Source organism: Pseudophryne corroboree, chromosome 2 (genome assembly GCF_028390025.1).
Source record: "Pseudophryne corroboree isolate aPseCor3 chromosome 2, aPseCor3.hap2, whole genome shotgun sequence".
NCBI classification, from domain to species: Eukaryota; Metazoa; Chordata; class Amphibia; order Anura; family Myobatrachidae; genus Pseudophryne; species Pseudophryne corroboree.
In genome coordinates, this window is record NC_086445.1 from 833,751,493 (window position 1) to 833,763,726 (window position 12,234).

General features: G+C 43.5%; 1 protein-coding gene across 2 annotated transcripts in view; it reads right to left on the minus strand.

Moving 5' to 3' along the window:
• Positions 1–12,234, minus strand: part of MAP3K15 (mitogen-activated protein kinase kinase kinase 15) — a 471,487-nt gene that overhangs the window by 77,377 nt on the left and 381,876 nt on the right. For both annotated transcript variants that reach the window (XM_063955733.1, XM_063955732.1), the window contains exons 18-20: positions 11,452–11,557; positions 1,758–1,915; positions 166–349 (exon numbers count right to left, since the gene is read on the minus strand). In XM_063955733.1, the coding sequence (XP_063811803.1) occupies positions 166–349; positions 1,758–1,915; positions 11,452–11,557 (448 nt within the window). The remainder of the gene's footprint in view (positions 1–165; positions 350–1,757; positions 1,916–11,451; positions 11,558–12,234) is intronic.

Below are 12,234 nucleotides of genomic sequence, written 5' to 3' on the forward strand. Positions count from 1 at the left end.
TTTGTGTGTTTAGAACATCTTCCTAAGATCCTATGGTGTACAAGCCACCTCTGAGCTGCTGGAAACATCTGCAAAGCTTTTACACTAGGGACATTGGGGGTTATTCAGAGTCCTTAGCAGTTTTTGCTAAATCAACAAAAAGATCTGATATTGATAGAAACTTACCTGAGGGCTTAAATGCTATTTTACTTTTCTTGCCTTTATTTGCTTGCTTCAGAAAGAAGTCCCTCAGTAAGTCCGCTGCTGTTGTACGCTTCACCGGATCAGGCTCAAAACAGAGCAGAATAAAAGCCCTGGCCTCTGCTGACAGCGATTCTGGAATCTCTGGGTGAATCTTAAACATGCCCACCTGTAACACATGACATATACACCTTTATTTACCCAGGCTGTAGCTACTGTAACTAATAGCTGTCATAATTGTATTACATTACAGAAATCACCTACAGTGACATGTCTAGTAGTAATAATAATACCCCTTTCACATCGCACAAATAACCCGGTATCGACTCGGCATATTGCCGGGTCGACACAGGTCAGTGTGCGGTGTGAAAGCGCCAAGACCAAATTCCCGGGTCGCCTGACCCGGTAATTCAACCCGGGTTATAAACAGTGTTATTCCCAGGTTGTATACTGGGTCAGTGGCTGCGTAAACGGATTCCCGGGTCGATGCGACCCAGGACCCGTTTACTAGATAAGGAGAGGCGGCGCAGAGATGAGCTCATCTCCCAGTGCCGCCCCCGCCGCTATGGCAACCAACCCGGCATATTGCCGGGTCGGACAGCCAGCCAGCCAGCCAGCCAAAAGAGTAGCAGAGTCTCCAATGCCGGATCCCACCCGGGAAGGACCCGTTTCCAATTGCTGGGTGGGATCCGGCATTGGAGATGTGAAAGGGGTATAATAAGGTTATTTATATAGCACTTTTCTCCCAATAGGACTCATACTATGCTATACATCTGTGTTAAAGAACAAAAGTTACAAAATAAGCTTAACATAAAAGAGAAGTAAACATTTGTGTTGTGTTCTTTTAGGACCTAAAGGGACATTAGTTACTGTTAATGTGTGAGAACACAGGAAACTCTTGAGTCTGTTTTTGAAGGATTCTAGAGTGGGGGCTTCTGGAACTGTGCAGGTAAGCGAGTTTCATAGCGTTGCAGCCGCAAAGCTGAAAGCTCGACCCCAGGATGAATTCACGGAGATTTTAGATACTGCTAAAAGTCCTTCATCTACAGATCACAGTAATCGAGCGGATCAATAAGGAATCAAAAGCTGCTTCAGGTACAGAATATAGTCTGGGCAAAATTGTATTTAATTACAGGTTTGAGAACCCAGTGTGCTGATCCTGTCATATGCAACTCTGAATCCCTAGTATTTGTGTATGCTTGGCTACAGAGCATGTGCAGTGCTAAAAACACAACATGTGCCTGCAAAACGGATTTACACATACCCTGTAATTCTGGCCGGGATGTAATGAATTCCAAGGTCGGCGGCCGTTCGGGCGTTTTTTTTATAGAGGCAATCATGTACAAGGCTAAACCATATCTTGTACACGGCCGCCGAACTGGGACTTCATTACATCCCGCCCTCTACAGCAGTCTCATGGAGTACTGTATTGGAAATTCATAAGCACAATGGAATATGCTGTGCTATATAAGATACTCTTAATAAGTAAATAAATGTAACTATTTCATTATAATCATCCATACATAGCACAGTCACTTTCATTCAATGTCACAAAAGAACAATACATGGATTTGTACCTTAAACATTGCAGCTTGAGGATCACCCAGCTCATGGAATGGAGGCCTTCCTGTTGCCATTTCAATAATCGTACAGCCAAGAGACCAGATGTCAGCGGGTGCGCCATATCCTCTGGGCCCTTTATCAATAATTTCTGGAGCCATGTATTGTAACGTCCCTAAACACAGAGACAAACCATGTTAGTATACAGACAATGCACAAATCAGAAAAGAGACACACTGAAAGAAGCAAAGCTAGGTAGCTGGACCGAAGAAACAGACTGGGAAAATGCATTGGGAAAGTCCTTGCTTTCTTCTTATAACATACTGTATCTCCCAGAGTGGCGGGCACTTGTACAGTGGATTACACTACTCATAGGGCAAGTTAGCTTTGTCCAGCAGTCCGTCTTCGCTAAGAGTGCTATGCCATCTGCATTTGTAGCAGGACTGCATGTAATGGAAAAGGTTGTTCCCTTAAGTTACACGCTTTCTGATACTGGCAGAAAACTGGCCATGAGCCTGATGATCACCTTGTCAGTAATACGATTAGCATCCAGTCCAAGGCACCCAGCAGTCTACTGGAAGAAGCCATGCTGCAGCTGTCACTTAGAAGGAGCTGTGTAGTACGTTTCCATTCCTAGTAGCAGGACTACCTTCAGCCATAAGTCTACATCAAACCAAATGTTTAGTAAATGTATCAAGAGATGAAAGTTCCGCAGACTGTCTCTGTTACTGGAGCTTACAAAGCAGACACAGAAGTGTATACAGGTTGAGTATCCCTTATCCAAAATGCTTGGGACCAGAGGTATTTTGGATATGGGATTTTTCCGTATTTTGGAATAATTGCATATCATAATGAGATATCATGGTGATGGGACCTAAATCTAAGCACAGAATGCATTTATGTTACATATACACCTTATACACACAGCCTGAAGGTCATTTTAGCCAATATTTTTTATAACTTTGTACATTAAACAAAGTGTGTCTACATTCACACAATTAATTTATGTTTCATATACACCTTATACACAGCCTGAAGGACATTTAATACAATATTTTTAATAACTTTGTGTATTAAACAAGTTTGTGTACATTGAGCCATCAAAAAACAAAGGTTTCACTATCTCACTCAAAAAAGTCCGTATTTCGGAATATTCCGTATTTCGGAATATTTGGATATGGGATACTCAACCTGTATTCACTTTTCTCTACTGTGGAAAACGTAGCAGTCAGTACAGTTAGATTAGAGGGTTGTATCGTAGTAGACAGTCACTGTTTTTATCTAAAGACATTTTTGAGGTAAGATAATATAACAACATCTAGAGTATTTCTCTAAAAATATGATCAATAGAAAGTTTAAAAATGTATGGGCTTCTGTTCACAGAAATATGTCATATTTCCAGCACATTCTTCGGATGCCATCAGGGGACACGGACCAGTCAGTGGCGTTGACTGTCTAAGTCCTGTTACATCCATATAGAGTGCTGAAGAGAACATCAGAAGTATGACGGCTGTTACAGCTCTGGGTGTAGGGTGGGCAGTGTATTGGTTGTTTGCCCAGCATATCCTGTACCCATTACATGCTAACTAAGGTGTTGCTGGAGCACCGAAACCTACTGGGATGACTGGCATTGCTTTACCACCCTGACATCTTTTAGATAAGTACTCTTTTTACGATGTTCTTGAAGAATACATGTGCAATCCAGTCTCCTATTTTTGTGATGCACTTTTTTGATATATACTGCACTTTTTATTGCAATATGCAGTAATAAATATTATATGATCTTTTTCATTGAATTGGATGTTGCTGGCTATTTTTTTGGGCTACATCTGGGGGTATATTCAATTAGGGTCGAAAACTGCCGTCTGTCGAAAAGACGTCAGTTTTCGACTTTTTAAGGTCGAATAGTAATTCGACCTATTCAGTCCGCTCAGTTTTTATTCGACAAGTTGTGGAATTCGACTTGTCGAATAGTACGTGAATCGGCGGTATAGCTGCCGATTCACGTACTTTTGAGTGAAACGGGGCCAAATTCAACAGGATTTGGCCCCGTTTCCGACCATCTCAGTCCGACATAAAAAAATGTCGGACTGAGATGTGGGACCCAGAGGAGGAGAGGGGGGGGGGGGGCGAGTCGCAGGGGGACGCCACAGGGCATACAGGGGAGAGAAGCGCTACAGCACAGCGCTGCAGCAGGATGTCTCACTGCCGCGCCGCTCACGGCAGCGTCCACCCGGTTCCAGCAAATGAGGTCATGCTTGCTGGAGCCGGGTGGACACTGCCGTGAGGTCGGGCGGCTGTGAGACAACCTCCTGCAGCGCTACTGTAACGCTGCTCTCCTCCGTCTGCCCACGGCTGTCCCCGCTGGTCTCCCCGCGGCTCCCCTCCCTCTCCTCCTCTGGGTCCCTCATCTCAATTCGACTTTATAAAAGTCGAATTGAGATGAGATTGAATAGGGGTTGTCGGATCCATTCCTACAAATGCATGTCGGAATGGATCTGACCCTAATTGAATATACCCCTTGATCTTTATGAGCCTTGCACTCCACAAATTGGATTGTAGGTGTGCTGCTTGCCTCACATTATATACCTGTACCCATTACAGATATAATAATAATAATAATAATAATATACTTTATTTGTCATTAACAAAATCAACAACGAAATGTCAATGAAAATACAATCAGAGCCTCACAATGCCATAAGATAACAGTAACATTATGCCACATTTTTGAAAACATTTGCACACAACCTAATGATCATTTAACAGCCGAACAGCAGTTGGAAAAAAGCTGCTACTGATATAAACATAGGGCCTAATTCAGGGCCCGATTCAGACCTGATCGCTGTGCTGCTAATTTTGCTGTCCTGCGATCAGATAGTCGCCGCCCAAGAGGAGTGTTCATTCGCCCGTGCAAGTGTGCGATCGCATGTGTACGCTGTGCAAAAATTTCCCTCAGTCAGGGGACAGCTGCAAATCCGTTTGCACCTCACTCACCATCTAATGATTTTCCCACTGTGTGCAGTCTGTGCGCAGCCCAGGACTTACTCCTACAGTTCGAAAAGAACAGGCTGATTGGAGCCGGAGCTGACGTCACACGCCCTCCCAGAAAATGCTTGGGAACGCCTGCATTTTCCCTGACACTCCCAGAAAACGGTCAGTTACCACCCACAAATGCCCGCTTCATATGAATCAGTATGCAAATAGCTGTGCAACCAAAACTTTTGCACAAGTTTGTCACTGTTTGGCGATGCCTGTTGTATGGCGGTGCGTTTGCACATTGCGATGCATACGCTTGCGCAGTCAATAGATAATCGCTGGCTGTGTGAACACGCACAGCAGCGATCAGGTCTAAATAGTGCCCATAGTCACTATTTATACTGCTTGTGTGGTCTGATACTACAAATTCCTGACTGATCAGCGGTGTAATTCAGACCTGATCGCTGGGCAGCGATTTTTGCAGCCCTGCGATCAGATAGTCGCCGCCCACGGGGGGAGTGTATTTTAGCTGTGCGAGTGTGTAGCAGAGCTGTACAAACTGATTTTGTGCAGTCTCTGCGCAGCCCAGTACTTACTCAGCCATTGCGATCACATCAGCCTGTCCGGGACCAGATTTGACGTCAGACACCCTCCCTTCCAATGCTTGGACATGCCTGCATTTTTCCAGACACTCCCTGAAAATGGTCAGTTGCCACCCACAATCGACCTCTTCCTGTCAGTCACCTTGCGATCGCCCATGCGATCGCTTTTTTTATCGCACCATCCCGCCGCTATGCATCGTTCCCCGTTGCTGCGGTCCATCGCGCCTGTGCATTGCGGTGCATATGCATGTGCAGTCCGGACCTGATCGCAGGCTGTGAGAAAACGCAGCCTAGCGATCAGGTCTGAATTACCCCCCAGGTCTGTTGTATGCAACCATAGTATTCCTCTAATGTGACAGTTATACTGTATAACTTAAAATGGTAAATTTACTAAAGGTTCTAAAAATCAAAAGTGGTGATGTTGCCCATAGCAAACAATCAGTTTTCATTATTGGTTTCACTTGCAGTATTTCTCTACTTACTGTAAGTTCTATCCTGTAGGCTGTGCATTTATGATCGAAGTGTGCATTTGTATCCAAGTGTGATAAAACTGACACATAGCAGCATTCCATCAGTGTTCAATTGAAGTGAAAAAGAATGAAAACAGAATCTAACATCAACACACCAATCTAACAAAACATAGAAAACTGAAGAACTAATAACAAATGTGAGTAACTTAAGGTGGATACACACTGGCCGATATATCGGCCGTTCTATTTATCACGGGTCCGTCAGCCAGTGTGTACAGGCGATATGTCTGTGAACTCCGTCGTTCGCAGACATATCGCGTCAGCCCCGCAGCACAGCCAATATATATCTACCAATATATTGGCGCATCGCTGTGTGAGTACGGGCTACCAGCCGGCTGCCCGTACACAAGCTGCGGCGGCCGGCGGTGATTGACAGCTGAACCGGGCGGGCGTGTGTACACGTCAGCCCAGTTCATGACGTCAGTCCCCAATGGATCGGGCAGTGTGTATGCACAGCACAATGCCCGATCCGACAACAGATCCACCTCCCCCTCACTTCCACTAACTGTAGGTGTACCCCAAGGTTCTGTCCTTGGTCCTCTTCTTTTCTCCCTCTATACGTCCTCACTAGGTAAGCTCATTAGTTCTTTTGATTTACAATATCATCTCCAGACCTCTCACCTGCTCTCCTCACTTGTATCTCCAACTGCCTTTCTGTTATCTCTGTTTGGATGTCTCAGCACTTTCTTAAACTTAACATGTCTAAGACCGAGCTGATCATCTTCCCTCCCTCCCGCATAACCTCACCTCCTACAATCTCATTATCCATTGATGGCACTAACTATCTCCTCTAGCCCCCAACTGCGCTGTCTTGGAGTAATCCTTGACTCCTCCCTCTCCTTCAAACCACACATTCAGCACCTCTCGCAAACCTGCCGTTTTCATCTAAAAATTATTTCCAGGATCAGACCCTTTCTGACCCAGGATGCTACTAAGACTCTTATCCACTCACTGGTCATCTCCAGACTGGACTACTGTAATCTCCTCCTGACTGGCATTCCTGACAAATACCTCTCTCCACTCCAATCTATCCTCAATGCTGCTGCCCGGCTCATTTTCCACACCAAATGCACTACGTTCACCTCTCCTCTCTTACTAGACCTTCACTGGCTCCCCTTCCCTTTCAGAATCCATTTCAAGCTTCTCACACTCACTTACAAAGCACTCACCCACTCCTCTCCCATCTACATCTCTGACCTTATCTCCCTATACACTCCCACCTGTCCTCTTCGCTCTGCTAATGCACGCCAACTCTCCTGCCTACTGATTACTTCCTCCAACACCTACTTCCAGGATTTTGCACGTGCTGCTCCATTTCTCTGGAATTCCCTACCTCTCTCCCTCAGACTCTCCACCTCTCTACAAAACTTCAAACGGGCTCTCAAGACCCACTTCTTCACCATACTCAGCCAAATCTCATCCTAACCCTCTGTTCCACGCTCTCTATGTACCCCGTCTGTGTCACCCCTGTCTGTCTATCCCCCCCCTTTAGAATGTAAGTTCTCACAAGTAGGGCCCTCTTCCCTCATGTGCTTATCCTTTTTCTTACTTTAATAGTCTTCAACTGCACCAAATCCAGCAGTCTTCTGTCACCTGATACTTATTCCAGTGTCATCTGCTGATGTAGCTATGTTTATTTACCCTGTACTTGTCCTATATTGTCGTCAACTGTAAGTTGCTGTTTTCCTGTTTTGATTATTTGTTTATGTACTCTGTAATTGGGTGCTGCTGAACCCTTGTGGCGCCATATACAGTAAATAAAGGATAATAATAATAATTATCTAGGATGCAATAAAGAAATAACAGACAGAATGTGATTGTTTGCTATCACCACTTTTAATTTTTAGAACCCTTAGTAAATTTTACTTTTAAATGTGCAGGTGATAATGCAACTGCATACAATGTGTAATACAATATTTACATGCGACATTACTGCTACATATAATATAGGTAAATCTGAGTGCAGGCATATTTCTTTATGTTTTTGTTTCAAAAAGTTGCCAAATGTTGACCTGGCTGCTGTCTTTCAGGCCTATGAAAGGTCTATAGGGTGCGGCTTACTATCCAGCCTGAGTCTGAATGTCAGCATTTGTACTGTATATTAGAGATGAGTGCAATCCTCTGCAAGTCTGTGGTGTTTACTGCAAAAACAGTGTGAAAACAGGACTTGCAGCAATGAGGAAACCGTGATGTGCCCAGCAAACTTTCATCAACATACAGTATGAACTAATTCCTTATCACTCTGCTAAATACATATGGTTTTACTAATAGTTATTCTGCTTTGTATTTACCTATGGCATTATTCCTGTGCAGCTGGTACTATGGCGGATGGTAGGTCGACACTATTGGTCGACATGGGCAAGGTCGACGTGGGGAAAAGGTCCTTGGAAGCAGCAGATCCTTGGAAGCAGCAGTGATAGCGCTGTATGGTGATGTTGCAGGGGGTGTCTATTACAAGTGGGTGCCTCCTGCTACAGTAGTGATCGGAGCTGCATCCTAGCATTTGATCAGACACCCACTAACAAGTGGCTTACAGCACCCATGGTGACATGCAAGCCGCCTGTCGCAGAGGTCAAAAGACAGAGATTCCTAACCTCTTCCTCCCCCTAAACAGCGGCACAAGCCTCCGTTATCACAACTGGATGCCGTTGCTGCCCCAGAATGGCATTAGACTGTCAATCACTGATACCGGGTTGCTTGCAACATTACAGGACCCATTCTTACATCGGTACTTTGCGGCATGAGCCGCTCTAGCCACCGCACCTGAATGAGTACCATAGATCTGTATCCATGACCCTATCTGTACACTTGGTTGGTACTTGCCATCATCATCAGGTTCCCAAACTGGGTGCCAAGGTACACTGGGGTGACACAGGGCATTTGCATGGGTGCCATGGGTTGGTGGTTCAGGACCAAATCAAATTATTTATGGTCGATGTAATAGGCAAAACCAATGCTGTTGACTGCCATTTATAAAATATGTGCTAGTATTTAGCAAGTACATTCTAGAAAATGATAGGTACAAGCTGATTAGTTACTACGGGCAACTTCTCCACTGGTCCACTTTTCCACTCTGTTCACTGCTTGATTCATCAAGGGTAAGTGTCTTGTCAAGTGGACATGTTATAAATCAGCAGAAGAATAGAAGCCCATGATATTTGTGAGAAGGGAAATGTTAGGGAAGGGTAATGTCTATAAGAGATGCTGATATATGGAAGATAGTACTTTCAAGTGGTATAAAATCAGTGTGGTATAGAAGATCTACATTCAGTAGGTCTACAGTCATCAGGTCGCCCCCATATGGTCGATAGGCACAAGGTCGACATGGACAAAAGGTTGACATGAACAAAAGGTAAGACACATGAAAGGTCAACAGTGGAGAGGTCGATAAGTGCAAAAGTTCAACAGGGTCGAAAGTCGACACAACAATGGTCGACACAAAAATGGTCGACACTTTTTTTATGTTGTTTTGGGGTTAGTGTGGATAGTTTTTCCATCTGGAACCACCATTTGTAGAATCGCATCACTCGCCACACTTCGGGAACGGTGTCTCTCTCCGCTCCGCTTGCCACAAGGATACTAAAGGTTCTGATTTGTCACGTGAATAGTCCAGGAAGGATAAAGTCCAAAAACATGAAAAAAAAACACCCAAAACACGTGTCAACCATACGTGTGTCGACCATTATCATGTCGACCATATGAACCTGTCAACCTTTTCCAGTGTCGACCTTTTATATTGACCTTGTGCCTGTCAACCATATGGGGTCAACTAATGAATGTCGACCTATAGTCCAGATCCCGTATAGAATGTATGGAGAGTGACCCTTGCAGAACATGGCTATGTGCTTCTTCAGGGAAAGGTGCCAAGGAAGAGCACTTGACAATCGGGGCTTGGAGCTATTACAAGAAAGCTAGGCTACAGAGTGCCTACAACAAAACACCCGACAATTGGGGCTATGAGCTTGAACAAGAAAACTAGGCTGCAGTAATGCCTGAAGGAGGGGCAGTCAGGGGAGGCTGTACTTGAGATAAATGTAGCTGGACGGTAAGAATGGGTACAGAATAGATGCTGTGAAGACCATGGCCTAAGAGAGGGGAACCAGGACCACTGACTACAGTATCAGAATCAGCTTTATTGGCCAGGTGTTCTCACGTATACTAGGAATTTTTTTGCGGTACAATGCATTGCCAAACAGCAACATGAAGGGGGAATACATAGCATAAGAAGGGGGAAGAACGTAGCATACATTACACGTATGAGTTCATACTGCACATTGCAACTGTACGATAGACTCAACATATTAGACATATTACACATGTAAAAACAAAGGCTGCTTGGCAGAGCAGCACCGAGGCAGCGATCCGCGGCGCCATCTTGAACTCATTTATAATGTTATGTGATCCAAAAATTATAATGGCTTCATGAACAGAGTTATTGCTATAACCTATTACTGCTCTTTAATCCAATGGGTATATTTGAAATAATAATAATAATTTTATTTATATACCGCTCTTTCTCCAACAGGACTCAAGGCGCTTTACAGACATCAAAAACAATGCATATAATACAGAAGATTTAAGTAATACATCAAAAGATAAACCACACAGAGATAAAAGAAAACCTTGAGCACACAGAATAATGAATGATTGGTGTAGGCATTATGGGTAATAACTTCCAAGGGTTGTGTATTCCACCCTCACAAGGTACCAGGTGCAGCAGCCATCTTGGGCGCACTGCGTAGGATTACCCAGGGTGGAATAGTCCACCCCTAGAAGAGATAACACAAAATAGGGAGATTGCAGAGTCCTAAAGTTCAGAGTAGGGTTCCAACAAAACCATCAGGTCCATGTATGTTTTATTCCATCCACAAGCGCACCAGATAAGGCAGCCATGCTGGGCTCACTACGAAGGTTACATTGTGGGAAATGAGCCATACAAGGGCCAAATGCATGTATGGGAGCATATATTCTAAATTAGTTACCAGCCCATTAAAATGAAGGAACAACATAACAGTGATATCAGCGCCTGCTGTGCATTCCCAAATGGAGCAGTACTTGAATTGCTCTATCGAGTGCCATCTAGTGGCGGCAGGCACGCAAAACACTTGAATTCCCCTCATAGATGTAAGAAGTAGCGTTTAGCCTTTTACTATATAGGATGGTCACTGGACTGGAAGCTACTGGATTGGTTTAGGGTTAGTTTACTGACCCATAGCAACTTGAGTGAGGAAATGACTGGTACTTTATACCCCTCCACTCCCCCCTATCTTTGGCTGTGACTGAGTTATAATTGTAATGTTTCCTACCTCCCTCCTGATCGCCTCTTGCTCACCCTGGCTTGTGTTTAACCAAGCTTTTCTTGTTACAGTTTAATAAATAATAATAGAAATATGTGGTGATTAATTATCATATGATGGCAGAATATGTAAACAAATGGCTTACTCCAGATTGTACAAACATCAAAGGGTCTTCCAGACAACGGGCTGTGCAGCCAAAAGGCAAAGATCACTTACAAAGTGCTGATGAAGACTAATGGTAATTGAGTAATCATATTAACATTGATCTTGGTAACCAAGGAAACATACTAATCAGATGCTTACCAGCAAATGTCTCAGTGCATGGGTTTACGCCAGCGAGTCGCTTTGAGGTCCCAAAATCTGATATTTTCACTACTCCACTGTATGTATTTACTAAAACATTATCACCCTAGAGAAAATAGACAATGGATGAAATCATAGTGCTTATGCAAATGTGTGCACTGTACTGACTGAAACACTGTTACAATTGTCCTATTTCTGCATCACAATAATGCTGCAAGAATAATAATGCAAAAAATGTTCTTTAGGCAAAGTTTGCCTACATAGAGAATTTCCAATACCTTGTACACACACGCACATACTGTATGTACATATATGTATTTGTATATGTATAAATGTGAATTAATATATATATATATATATATATATATATATATATATATACACCTCATGCACATACAACAAGCAGCGGCACCCAGAGTCAATAAGATTTATAAATCACGCAAAAACGTGCTTATTTAATCCATAAAGTGAGCCAAAGCTTCTGGGCAGTGTCGCCCCCTTGTCAAGATGATCCAAGCATATTATATATATATATATATATATATATATATATATATATATATAGATATATAGATATATAGATATATATATATATATATAAAATCGGATTTTAAATACCTACCGGTAAATAGTTTTCTTGTAGTTCATAAGGGATACTGGGGACAGAATTAGTACGATGGAGTATAGACGGGTCCATAGGAGCCAGTGCACTTTAAGGCCCTCATTCCGAGTTGTTCGCTCGCAAGCTGCTTTTAGCAGCTTTACACACGCTAAGCCGCCGCC